Raw genomic sequence first — 12220 nt, 5'->3', positions numbered from 1 at the left:
GTCACGGATAGCTCAACATGGCTGAAACAAAAGATCTTCCAGAATCAGCAGCAGTCTTTGGCAAAACAGCTCATCAACTATCTGAAACCGGCGGGGAGCCACCGGAAAACTATATCTGGACAAATAAAACAGAAGTTGACGCACCTTTGGCCACAGACATGCCAGTCATTGATGTTAGCCTGCTGGCTTCCTCCACTGATGCTGAGCTCAACGCGCTCCACTCTGCTCTCACCAAATGGGGTTGCTTCCAGGTTGTAGCTTATCTTCCTTTTTATATGTATGCTATTCACCATTTCAAATAAGGCAGAAAAAATGAACCGATTCTTGACTGCAGATAGTTAATCATGGCATAGAAAGCGCCTCCCTGATGAAGTGCGCCATCTTACCACAGAATTCTTCCACCTTCCGGAGCTGGAGAAGCAGAGATACACGAGGCAAGGAAACGATATTGAAGGTTACAGCAGCTGTCCGCCTGTTTCCAGAACCAAATGGTCTGATAGGTTGCATCTTCAAGTCGCTCCAGAAGACGGTAGAAAACTCAAATTTTGGCCTCAGAATCCAGAACCTTTCCAGTAAAAAAAAATGCAGGTCCTCTCATAAAATTGAGTTAAGACTACACAATTGATTTAATCGAGAACAATTTTCCATGTACCTGCCGAAAAGTATTGGAAGACTACTCTGCTAAAATAAGACATGCGGAAGATGTTGGCAAATGAAACTAAAAATATAACATATAACTGTCCCACATCGGTGTCAAGATAAAACTGAAACTAGTATATAAGTCTCATGGACCCCTCCTCCTATGACCAATTGGTTTTAGGATGGAACCCATGGATTTCTATCATGGTATCAGAGCGGGTCGCCGACTGTGAGTCATATTTAACTGACCCAGTAGTATATCTGAGCTGAAACCGAAAAAAATGACTGACCCAGCAGTATAACTGGGCTGAAAATTTGGGCCAAGTGGTCCCAGCCGTTCGAAAAAAATTGGACCGATTGTCCAATCGATTAAAAAAAAGTCCAACCCCTCCAAGGTTCACCTTGAAGGATTTGAGGGAGGGTGTTGGCAAATGAAACTAAAAATATAACATATAACTGTCCCACATCGGTGTCAAGATAAAACTGAAACTAGTATATAAGTCTCATGGACCCCTCCTCCTATGACCAATTGGTTTTAGGATGGAACCCATGGATTTCTATCAGAAGAGCAAATCCTCAGGTCAATAGCGAAGACATTAAGCTTAACTGATGAAGACTGCTTTGCGAGGAAGATGCCCACCATGTGTGCACAGTTCAACTACTACCCACCATGTTCAAAAAATGATCAGGTTATTGGTCTCCGTCCACACACAGATGGCACTGGAATAACTCTTCTGTTGCAGGACAGCCAAGTACGAGGCCTTCAGATACTTAAAGACAATCAGTGGTTATCAGTTCCTATAATACCTCAAGCACTGTTCGTTCTGGCAGGGGATCAGCTCGAGGTATGTGCATACATATATAATGTAATACTTAAGGAAAAGTGGATTACCTCGGATTAGGGAGTAAAGCAATTCTTGAGAAGACGATCTTGTAACATGTTCTTGCTGATTGTTTTCCTGCAGCTATTGAGCAATGGAATATTCAAAAGTTGTCACGCCCGCATTTCCTAAGGATAGGAAGTACGGTGGACCGCGACTAGGGGAGGAATAAAGAAGCGGGGAAGAAAGGGGGAGACCTTACCGTGATGTTGAGAACGATCGCGAGAGAGAAAGAGAGGAACCGATGTGAGGGAGAGATTGGAAAGAAAGGGAGTGCATCGGTTATGTGGGAGTGGGGAGAGGTTGAGAAAGTAGTGGGGAGAGGGAGAGAAACCGAGAGAGAGAGGGAGAGAGAGATATAATTTGTTAATTAGGATTTTATTTTGTTTTTCAATTAACCATAAAAATCTAAATATTCACATACATAAATAATATAAATCAATTAAGACTTTCCACACATATCTTAACCAAGATATTCACAAAATCAAACCTTAACTAACAAGAAAAACAAAATTTTTTTTTTTTCGGCTATTACATTCCTCCCACCTTAAAAGAAATTTCGTCCCGAAATTTCCTAGATCACTCAAACAGCTCTGGAAACTTCTCTCTCATCTTATCTTCTAATTCCCATGTTGCTTCTTCGACCCCATGATTCCTCCACCGTACTTTCACCGAAACAATTGACTTATTCCTCAATTCTTGCACCCTTCGATCCAAAATGGCCTCGGGCTTCTCCTCATAACTTAGATCGGGATTTAGGACCATCATCTCTTCTTGGTGAACTATGTGTGCGGGGTCAAACACGTACTTCCTCAATTGTGACACATGGAAGACGTTGTGCACATTCCCAAAGCTTGGTGGTAGGGCCAATCTGTATGCTACCACGCCGACTCTATCCAAAATCTCGTACGGACCGATAAATCGGGGTCTCAGCTTTCCTTTCACTCCAAAACGAATTATTCCTTTAGAAGGGGAAACTTTCAGAAAGACCTTTTCTCCGACTTCAAATTGTAAATCGGTCCTCCGAACATCAGCATATGATTTCTGTCGGTCCTGTGCTTCCTTGATCCTCCCACGGATTTGTCGGACAATCTCTATCATCTCTTCTACAGAGTCTGGTCCGAGAATTCTTCTCTCACCCACTTCATCCCAATAAAGTGGTGATCTACACCTCTTCCCATACAATGCCTCATATGGAGCCATGTTGATAGTCGCCTGGTAACTATTGTTGTAAGCGAACTCTACCAATGGCAACACTTCTTCCCAACCTACGCCTCGATCTAGCACCACGGCTCGCAGCATATCTTCTAAGGTCTGTATCGTTCTCTCTGACTGCCCATCGGTTTGTGGGTGGAAGGCAGTACTAAAATTCAACTTAGTCCCCAACTCGCGCTGCAGGCTCGTCCAAAATCTAGAAGTAAATTTGGCATCGCGATCGGATGTAATTGTCGCTGGTACTCCATGCAGACGTATAACCTCCCGCACATATATCTTAGCCAACTGGTTGGATCCATAGGTAGCACGAACCGGTACAAAATGAGCAGATTTGGTGAGGCGATCTATAATCACCCAAATCACAGTGTTTCCTCGCTGGGATTTTGGCAGTCCTGTCACAAAGTCCATTGCAATATGTTCCCACTTCCATTCCGGAATCTCGAGGGGTTGCAATCTCCCATAGGGCCGTTGGTGTAGCGCCTTTACTTGTTGACATGCTAGGCATCTCTCCACAAAAGCTGCAACATGCTTTTTCATACCGTTCCACCAAAATTGCCTCTTCATGTCTTGATACATCTTGGTACTTCCTGGGTGAGCAGCGTATGGGGTTTCATGTGCTTCTCTCATGATTTCCATTCTCAGGCCTTCATCCTTAGGCACACACAACCTTCCCTTGTATGTGAGACCCTTATCCGCTGCCTCACGAAAAATTCCGAGTTCACCCGTCCTCACTTCTGAGCGAATCTTTTCTAGTAACGTATCTCGCCGTTGAGCTTCCACAATCCTGGCTCTTAGATCGGGTTCCATCACCAACGTGGCTACTATTCCTTCCACAGTCTCGGGCATTCTCACTACTTCCAACCGCATCTTACTGAACTCCTGGATCAAACTCTCATCGATAGTAAGAAAAGTGGCCAGCTGAGATTGAGACTTCCTACTAAGAGCATCGGCCACTACGTTTGCTTTTCCCGGATGGTAATTTATACCACAATCGTAGTCCTTCACCAACTCGAGCCACCTACGCTGGCGCATGTTCAACTCCTTTTGCCCAAAGAAGTACTTTAGACTCTTATGGTCCGTGTATATCTCACAACGGACTCCATAGAGATGATGTCTCCAGATCTTCAGTGCATGTACCACGGCTGCCAGTTCTAAGTCATGTGTCGGATAGTTCAGCTCATGGGGCTTCAATTGTCTCGATGCATATGCAATCACTTTCCCCTTCTGCATAAGCACACATCCAAGTCCCACCTTCGACGCATCTGTATACACCGCATAGTCAGTCTCTGACTCCGGCACAGCTAGAATTGGTGCGGTGGTCAATTTCTCCTTCAACAACTGAAAGCTCGCCTCACACTCCGGTGTCCAATTCATCTTGACTCCCTTTTTCAGTTGTTGTGTCATTGGCCTTGCTATCTTCGAGAATCCCTCAATGAATCTTCGATAATAGCCTGCCAGTCCTAAGAAGCTTCGAATTTCATTTTGTGTAGAAGGTGACTTCCATTCCTGTACAGCTTCCACCTTGGCCGGGTCTACACGAATCCCATCTGAGGTTACTACATGTCCAAGAAAGTTCACTTCCTTGAGCCAAAACTCGCATTTACTGAACTTGGCATATAATTTCTCGTCCCTTAGAGTTGCTAGGACGGTTCTCAAGTGCTCTTTGTGCTCCTCCACGTTCTTCGAGTAAACGAGCACATCATCGATGAAAACTAGAACAAACCGATCCAAATACGGATGGAACACGCGGTTCATAAGGTCCATGAACACTGCCGGGGCGTTCGTCAGTCCAAAAGGCATCACAACGAACTCATAATGACCATACCTTGTTCGAAAAGCCGTCTTGGGTACATCTTCTCGCCGAACCCTCAGCTGATGGTACCCAGACCTCAAATCCATCTTAGAGAAGACTCCTGCCCCTCGAAGTTGGTCAAACAAGTCGTCTATCCTTGGTAGTGGATACTTGTTCTTCAGCGTCAGTTTGTTTAGCTCTCGATAGTCGATGCACATCCTCATCGTTCCATCCTTTTTCTTTACAAACAACACTGGTGCTCCCCATGGCGACACGCTAGGTCTAATGAATCCCAATTCCAGTAGCTCTTGTAGTTGCACCTTAAGCTCCTCCAACTCTTTTGGCGCCATCCTATAAGGTGCTTTGGATATTGGTGCCGATCCGGGCTCCAGATCGATCGTGAATTCTACCTGCCTGTCGGGTGGGGGTCCCGGCAAAGCATCGGGGAAGACATCGGGATATTCACTCACTATCGCCACATCTTCTATCTTCCTGTCTTTCTTCTCCTCCCCATTCAAATAAACAAGGTACGCTGGACATCCCTTCCTCATCATTGTAGTGGCTTGCAGCGCGGAGACAATGGACTTGCGTCGGCTCATTGAGAAACCGTAAAACTTCGTCGGCTCTTTTCCTGGGGTTTCAAATGAAATTTCCCTTTCTCTACAATGAAGGGTAACGTGGTTCTCCGCTAACCAATCCATACCCAAGATTATGTCTACGCTACCTATCGTCATTACTTGCAAATTATGAGCCAACAAACTGAGTTCACCTATTCCAAAGTTCACACACGCACAAGATCGGGATATATCTATAGTCCCGCCTACCGGTGAGGTCACACTCATAGTGGGTTCGGTCTTAACAGTAGGTAATCCTAATGTATCCACACAAGAAGTTGATATAAAGGAATGCGATGCACCCGTATCAAACAAGACAACTATAGGCATGTTGAGAAGTGTGCCCATACCTGCCAAGTTTCCTTGCCCAAAGGTTTCTTTCCCGTTTGCCGGCTGTTTCCCCTTCAAGGCGTAGGCTCTTGCTTGCGACGGCAGTCCTTGGCGGCGTTGTTGCGGTTGAGGTGCAGGTAGTGCCTGAGATTGTGGACGGAAGCCTAACTGGTTCTGTCTCGTCCCCGTTCCCATGTTCTTATTTGGGCAACTTCGGAAGTAATGGCCACTTCCACCACAGCTGAAGCATCTAGGGTCTCGACACTCTCCGGTGTGGTACTTGAAGCATCTTCCACATTGAGGGTTCCTCGGCGGAAAGCTTGCCCTCGGGTGATAGGTATTCTGTCTCCCGCCATTGTAGGGTGGGTTCTTCATGTGTTGTGGCCTCTTGCCACCATACTGAGTGTGATCACCATCCCACCTCCTCTTCTCTTGATGACCTGACTGAGCTTGTAGGGGTGTCGCGTTTGTTGTCGCCACCACTTTTGGTTTAGGGAGTGCGTCTTCCACGTCCAGTGCACAAGTCAAGATCTCCGAGTAGGAGAGTTCTCCTCGACAAGCCAATGCGGCCTTTATCTCATCCTTGAGCCCGGCCCGGAACTTCACCGCCCATTTCTCGTCGGTGTCCATCAACTCGGGCGCATATCGTGCCATCTGCGCGAGGGCTCGGTCGTACTCAGTTACAGTCATTCGGCCTTGGCTCAGCGTGTGGAATTCTACCACCTTGGCCCGTCTGTACGTCTTTGGGACATACTTGTTATCAATCTCCATTTTAAATTCCTCCCATGTTAACGCTTCCAAGCGTGCAGGATTCATAGTCCTTTGCCGAGTCTCCCACCAGTAATCGGCAGCACCTGATAGTTGAAAGGTGGCGCAAGCAATGCGCTCCCTATCTGTACACTCCATGACCTTGAAAATACGCTCGAGGCCGCGTATCCACTCCTCAGCTTTTGATGGATCTCCTTGTCCATCGAATTTAGGGGGGTTCTGCCTGGAGAACGTCACTATGAATCTTTCCTGCTGAGGCGGGGGTGGAGGTGGTGGTGGAGGCGGTGGTGGAGGTGGTGCCTCAGCGTTGGGTCCTTGTCGTGGTTGGCGTACACGTCTTGGCGGCATTCTGATTCAATATCCAAAAAGTGTTACTACAATTCTCATCCAAAATTACCACTTCCTCAAAATTTTCTCATAATCTTCATGTAGTAAGATGCAACACATAGGATATATATCAAAATCAAATTCTCATTAAAAGAAAGGAGGTCAAACGTTGTTTCCCAAGAGCAGATCGTACTAAAAACAAAACTAAAAAGACATCAACTATTCTATTTCTAGGCTACGACTCGATCATCCTCATCCATAGGCCCTTCCTCCGGGTCTTCGTCATCGTCCTCCTCGGGGTTCCCTTGCGGAGCCACCTCGAGTTCCTCCTCATAGTCATCTTCAAACCCTTGCTCACCCTCGTACATGCTCACGTACTTGTCCTGATACACGATCCTCTCTTGCACATCCTGTGGGGGCTGCTCCTCTCGAGAGTCTACCAGTGCACAATACACGGCCTTCCGAAAGCCAGCCATGTCGCCCACCATGTCATCGGTAACGGGCTCATGCCACGTGTACCTCCTCGCCGTTCTTTCAGCCCACTCCTTCCAGCTGTCAGGGAGCAATTCTATTAGCTTCTCAATGCCGTCATGCTCTGTCACTCCGAACTCCTGAGCTGCCCTCCAGAGGGTATCGAAGTGCGCTACGAACTCAATCAACGGTATGTGATCCTTCTTCCGATACACTCTATACTCCCTGAGCACCCTCTGTGCCCTAAGTCTATCACGATCACTCCGTCGCGGGGTTCGGAACATACGCGCCATCTATAGAAAAACAGAAACAATCGCCTCGTATATAAAAACAGGGTGCATAACCGAAGAAGAGAGATATATGTGTATGCAGACGTATCGCTGTTCAAGCCCGCTGGTGTTCAAAGGCCATAAGTCCTTATCTACTATAGGTCCAAGAAGCACTAGTGAAACCTCTCACGTCTAAGTTCAATCATGCAAAAGGCCAACACATTCACACGTAACAGCTCACATCAACATTCACGTCATCATAGCATCACACATCAGCCACATGCTTTCATATAAATTCAACACACAAAAACAGTTCATAACTCTCATAATTTCCAACTTTTCACATCACTTTGTACCCTTCCACATGCATCAATATTTACTTAAACTTTCCAAAAATTCAAAATTTTCATTACCTCATTTCAGGTTGAGTGCGATGAGTCGGATGTTGAGCCAATGGCACTTTTGAAAACTTACTCAAAACAGAAAAAGACTCCTGGATCCAGAGCAGAAAGAAAACCTGGCTCTGATACCACTCTGTCACGCCCGCATTTCCTAAGGATAGGAAGTACGGTGGACCGCGACTAGGGGAGGAATAAAGAAGCGGGGAAGAAAGGGGGAGACCTTACCGTGATGTTGAGAACGATCGCGAGAGAGAAAGAGAGGAACCGATGTGAGGGAGAGATTGGAAAGAAAGGGAGTGCATCGGTTATGTGGGAGTGGGGAGAGGTTGAGAAAGTAGTGGGGAGAGGGAGAGAAACCGAGAGAGAGAGGGAGAGAGAGAGAGATATAATTTGTTAATTAGATTTTATTTTGTTTTTCAATTAACCATAAAAATCTAAATATTCACATACATAAATAATATAAATCAATTAAGACTTTCCACACATATCTTAACCAAGATATTCACAAAATCAAACCTTAACTAACAAGAAAAACAAATTTTTTTTTTTTTTTTCGGCTATTACAAAAGTCTATGGCACAGAGTAGTTATAAACTCAGAGGCCGAGAGGATCTCCGTGGCTATGTTCTTCTTTCCTGATATTGCAGATGAGATTGGACCACTGGATCAACTTGTTCATGAAGAAAGGCCAAAAATGTTCAACAAAGTAACAAACTACAAAGGGAGTTACTACAACTACTATCACCTAGAGAAAAGGGGTATAGATGCACTTAGAATATAGTGGTTTTTCATCTTGAGTATACATATGCAGTATGCATATATTAATCATATGATCCTAAAAAATATATTCATATGATCCATAAATAATTACTCAAGAGTTTACAAAATTTCTCATTGTTCTTCCAACTTTTGGATGGGTTATTTTGATCAATTCATATTGTTAATGCCTCACTAGGAAAATCTTATAATTCAAATATATCCAACAAACATATGAAAATCAAGCAGAACCGCCAAAACTAAATCATCAGCACCTCGCAGCAGGTTTGGAAGCCCAGAACATGATATAATTAATGAAGAGAGAATGACGGGGAAAGGAACTGATATAATCAGACATTACATTACAACGTAGAATTATTCATCTACAACTACATGATAAAAGGCACTGGGAGCTAGCATGAAGCTCACCCGATACAATATCTTATGTAAAACTAAGACATAGAGTGTAAGTGAAACAGAATACAGATCAAAAGAAGAAAAAAGAACAAGCACGGAGACTGCAAGGATAGAGTCTCTCATCGATTAGTTAGTCTTCCATCTGTACACAACTAGATTCTCCACTCTCTGTAGTTCTATCAGCAGGATAACATACAGAACAAGGAAATGGTGCTTGACACCTGAGGTAAAAATGAAAAAGATAACTGTAAATAGGGGCTACATATTACCAGCAAGTACCTATGGAAATCAAATGAGTTCTTGTCAAGTCATTTACTCATTTTCATGATTTGTAAAACAAAACAATGTAGAATTGAATGTTATCCATTTCCAGTCTTTGGACCACACCACAGAATATGATGGATCTTACAGCATTGTTCATTATTATCACAAGGCACTCACTACAAGTTTTATACGTAACAATGTAGATAATAAAGGTGATCGTCAGTTACCGCACAGCTTCCATTTCAAAGTAGAGCACATCAAGGTTCAAAATCACGATTTTTCAATAACAAACCATTTATCAGGAGGGTCCAACTCCAACAGAGCACATAGCACACAAAAAGTGGTAAATGATAACGAAACAACCCAAAAAGAGTACAGTGCACACATAAAGATACCCCTCTTGTTAACAACCATGCACTCTGATAAAGACACTAGACATTCCTCTCACTTTTCTCTATATATACCTCAAATTAAACATATTGCATTATCATTCAAGACAAATACTACCAATTACAGAAGTTTGTTAATAAATTCTAGTTTCGCACATTAATCTCCTGCTTTATTTAGAAATGACAAACAATCAAGAATGAACTAGAGATATCTACTTCCAACTTTAAAGAAGATTCATACACTGGAAATCAGACTTTTTACTTTTCTTTTACTGCTACACAGAAGCAATATGAATCTTGTCAAGCTATACATTGTATTAGATCATTTCACAATTTCCATCATCTCTCGCCCGATATATCAAAAGACAGGGGCGTTACCTAATAGGAGTACAACACAAAGCAGCCTAATTGTTCTTGTTGGCAACGGCCTCCGATTGAGGTGGCAACAACGGAGTCCCATTCTTGGGCAATTTGGCTAGCATCGGCCTCCGGTGACCTCCCTCCTCCGACTTCCCAAACAACTGCTTCCTCAAGGCCTCGTGCAAGTGGCCGAAGAGCTCCGTCTTCAAGGCCTCAAACGCCAAATCCAATCTCTCCAGCTGCTCCATGGCATTCTTGTTATACATGAATAGGCCATAGTATAAATCGAAACTGTCGCTGGCGGTGTTCTCCACCAAATTCAACAGCGTCTCGTAGCCTTTGGTGTTGATCGGAGTGCTCTCGAGCTGCAATTTCTCGAGAATCCTCCCCATGGTGTGCGTGATGAACTGCGAGCCCGCGGCGTAGCGATCGTGCTCCGCGCAGCTCATCTCCACCATCGTGCACCCTTCCTTTTTGAAAATGTCTAGAAACGTCTCCACGCGGTTCACTCTCGACTCCTCGTTCCCGATCCTCACTTTGTCGAACACGAACGGCAGATTCTGCCACGTCACCTTCCCGCTCTCCGGGCCGAACATCGGGTGCGTGCACAGGACGTCGAAGTGGTGTGGGAGGACCTGCAGGAAGATGTTTTTCGGGAATTCCTTGACGGAGAGGACGTCCACGAAGAGCGTGTTGCGGCGGAGGCGCTGGAGCGGGAGGGAGCGGAGGACGGATTCGGTGGAGATGACGGAGGTGCAGATGAGGATGACGTCGGGGTGCTGCTCGCAGAGGTCGTGCGGGTCGGTGAAGAAGGCGGCGCCGAGAGACTGCGCGACGGCGTGGTAATTGGAGCGGGAGTGGGCGAAGACGGTGTGGCCTTGCCGGATGAAGGCCTTGGCGAGGAATTGCCCGAAGTTGCCGAACCCTACCACGGCGATTTTCAGCTTGCTCGACTGGCTGAAGCGGTTGAACAGGTACGCCTCGTAGTCGTACGGCTGCGCGGCGTCGATTGCGCGGATGCAGTGCGGGCGGCGGAGGAGGCGCCGGTGGGAAGGCGGCGGCGGCGGCGAGGGGAGCGACAATTGGTCGGGATGGTGGTGGTGCGACAGGAGGTGAGATGTATGGGTGGAGGTGGCGGTGGCGGACGGCGGCTGAGCGGCGGCGGGTTGAATGGAAGAGAAGGAAGCCATTGCTGCTGAATTAAGGTGCAATTTACGGTTTATGCGGTTGATGATTGGGATGAGCAGAGTAATTATGGTGTATATATGTGAATAAGCAGACACGCAGTGAAATGTGTTTGTGCGTGTGGGTTTTGGTGGTAGTTTGAGGAGAAGGGGTTTGGTGTCCTGCTTTGGTAGTTGAGCTTTGAATCAAATCAGGTGGCTGCAATTTTCCATTTTTCTTCCACAATAAAATGTGTTTTTTTGCTGTAAATTTCTCATAACAAAAGGAAAAATAAGAAAATTATTTTTCTTTAAATTAATCATTTCCCTCATTTTTTATATATAAAAAAAAGGAATCTTCGTTTTTCTTATTCTCATTTTCACACCATATTACTATTTTTCAGTTTTTCTCATAGTAAGTTTAAAAGTGACTAAATGGCTACTTATAGAGGCCAAACAAAATAATTAACGCCCCAGTTTGTATTTTGTCAAAAATGAAGCCGTAAATTATTACATAGTCCAATGTAAGGCCATAAGTAATACTCCACTACTATTATTAATTAAGTAATTAATCAAACCGATAGGATGTAAAATTGTTTTTCAAACTATTAGTTACAAAAGCTTTACTTAATCATCACAAGTGGCAAAGTGCCAGATTCCATGAGTCACTCATATCTTTCTATAAGAAATTAAAAAGATTTCGAGATCCAGAAAATTAATAGAATATACGACCAATTACAAATTTTCACTTTAATTTATTCATCCTAATTAATAATTGCATTCTATATTGTAAAGCCAAACTACAATAAAACTAGTAAAATTTATTTGACTAGTATTTGTTCGGTCGGAAAAGAAGTAGACAAAGATAACAACTAAAAATCAATTGTGTGGCCTTCGTTACGTTCTAGTGACAGAGTTGGTCCATCACAATTCACAACTAAAACAAGAACAATCAATTCTTGTGTGTGAATTGTCCTAATATTAGTATTTAATGGGGAGGTTTTAGATTCGAGTTCACCGTATTAGTCTTAAATTTTTTTTGTCAATTTAGCTATAAAATTTCAACTCATCGGTTGTAAAATCTCATTTTGCCCATTTATTGTATCCGATAGAATAATATGGAAATTGTAAAATAGTGTACAAAATTCGATTTGGTCGATCCAAC

The 12220-nt window shown here is 44.3% G+C and overlaps 2 protein-coding genes across 2 annotated transcripts; one reads left to right on the top strand and one right to left on the bottom strand.

Annotated features, from left to right (window-relative positions):
- LOC121749587 lies at positions 1–809 on the top strand. Its single transcript, XM_042144159.1, has 2 exons — positions 1–251; positions 335–809. The coding sequence occupies exons 1-2, from the start codon at positions 18–20 to the stop codon at positions 623–625; spliced, it is 525 nt and encodes a 174-aa protein (XP_042000093.1). The 5' UTR covers positions 1–17; the 3' UTR covers positions 626–809.
- A 7979-nt stretch (positions 810–8788) lies between these two features.
- Positions 8789–11261, bottom strand: LOC121749586 (arogenate dehydrogenase 2, chloroplastic-like). Its single transcript, XM_042144158.1, has 2 exons — positions 9911–11261; positions 8789–9100 (listed from the first exon to the last, which is right to left on the bottom strand). The coding sequence occupies exon 1, from the start codon at positions 11080–11082 to the stop codon at positions 9937–9939; it is 1146 nt and encodes a 381-aa protein (XP_042000092.1). The 5' UTR covers positions 11083–11261; the 3' UTR covers positions 8789–9100; positions 9911–9936.
- Between the last annotated feature and the right edge of the window lie 959 nt (positions 11262–12220).

The sequence above is a fragment of the Salvia splendens genome, chromosome 9 (genome assembly GCF_004379255.2).
Source record: "Salvia splendens isolate huo1 chromosome 9, SspV2, whole genome shotgun sequence".
NCBI classification, from domain to species: Eukaryota; Viridiplantae; Streptophyta; class Magnoliopsida; order Lamiales; family Lamiaceae; genus Salvia; species Salvia splendens.
The sequence above is the reverse complement of the archived record's forward strand: the minus strand, read 5'-3'. Positions and strand labels throughout refer to the sequence as shown.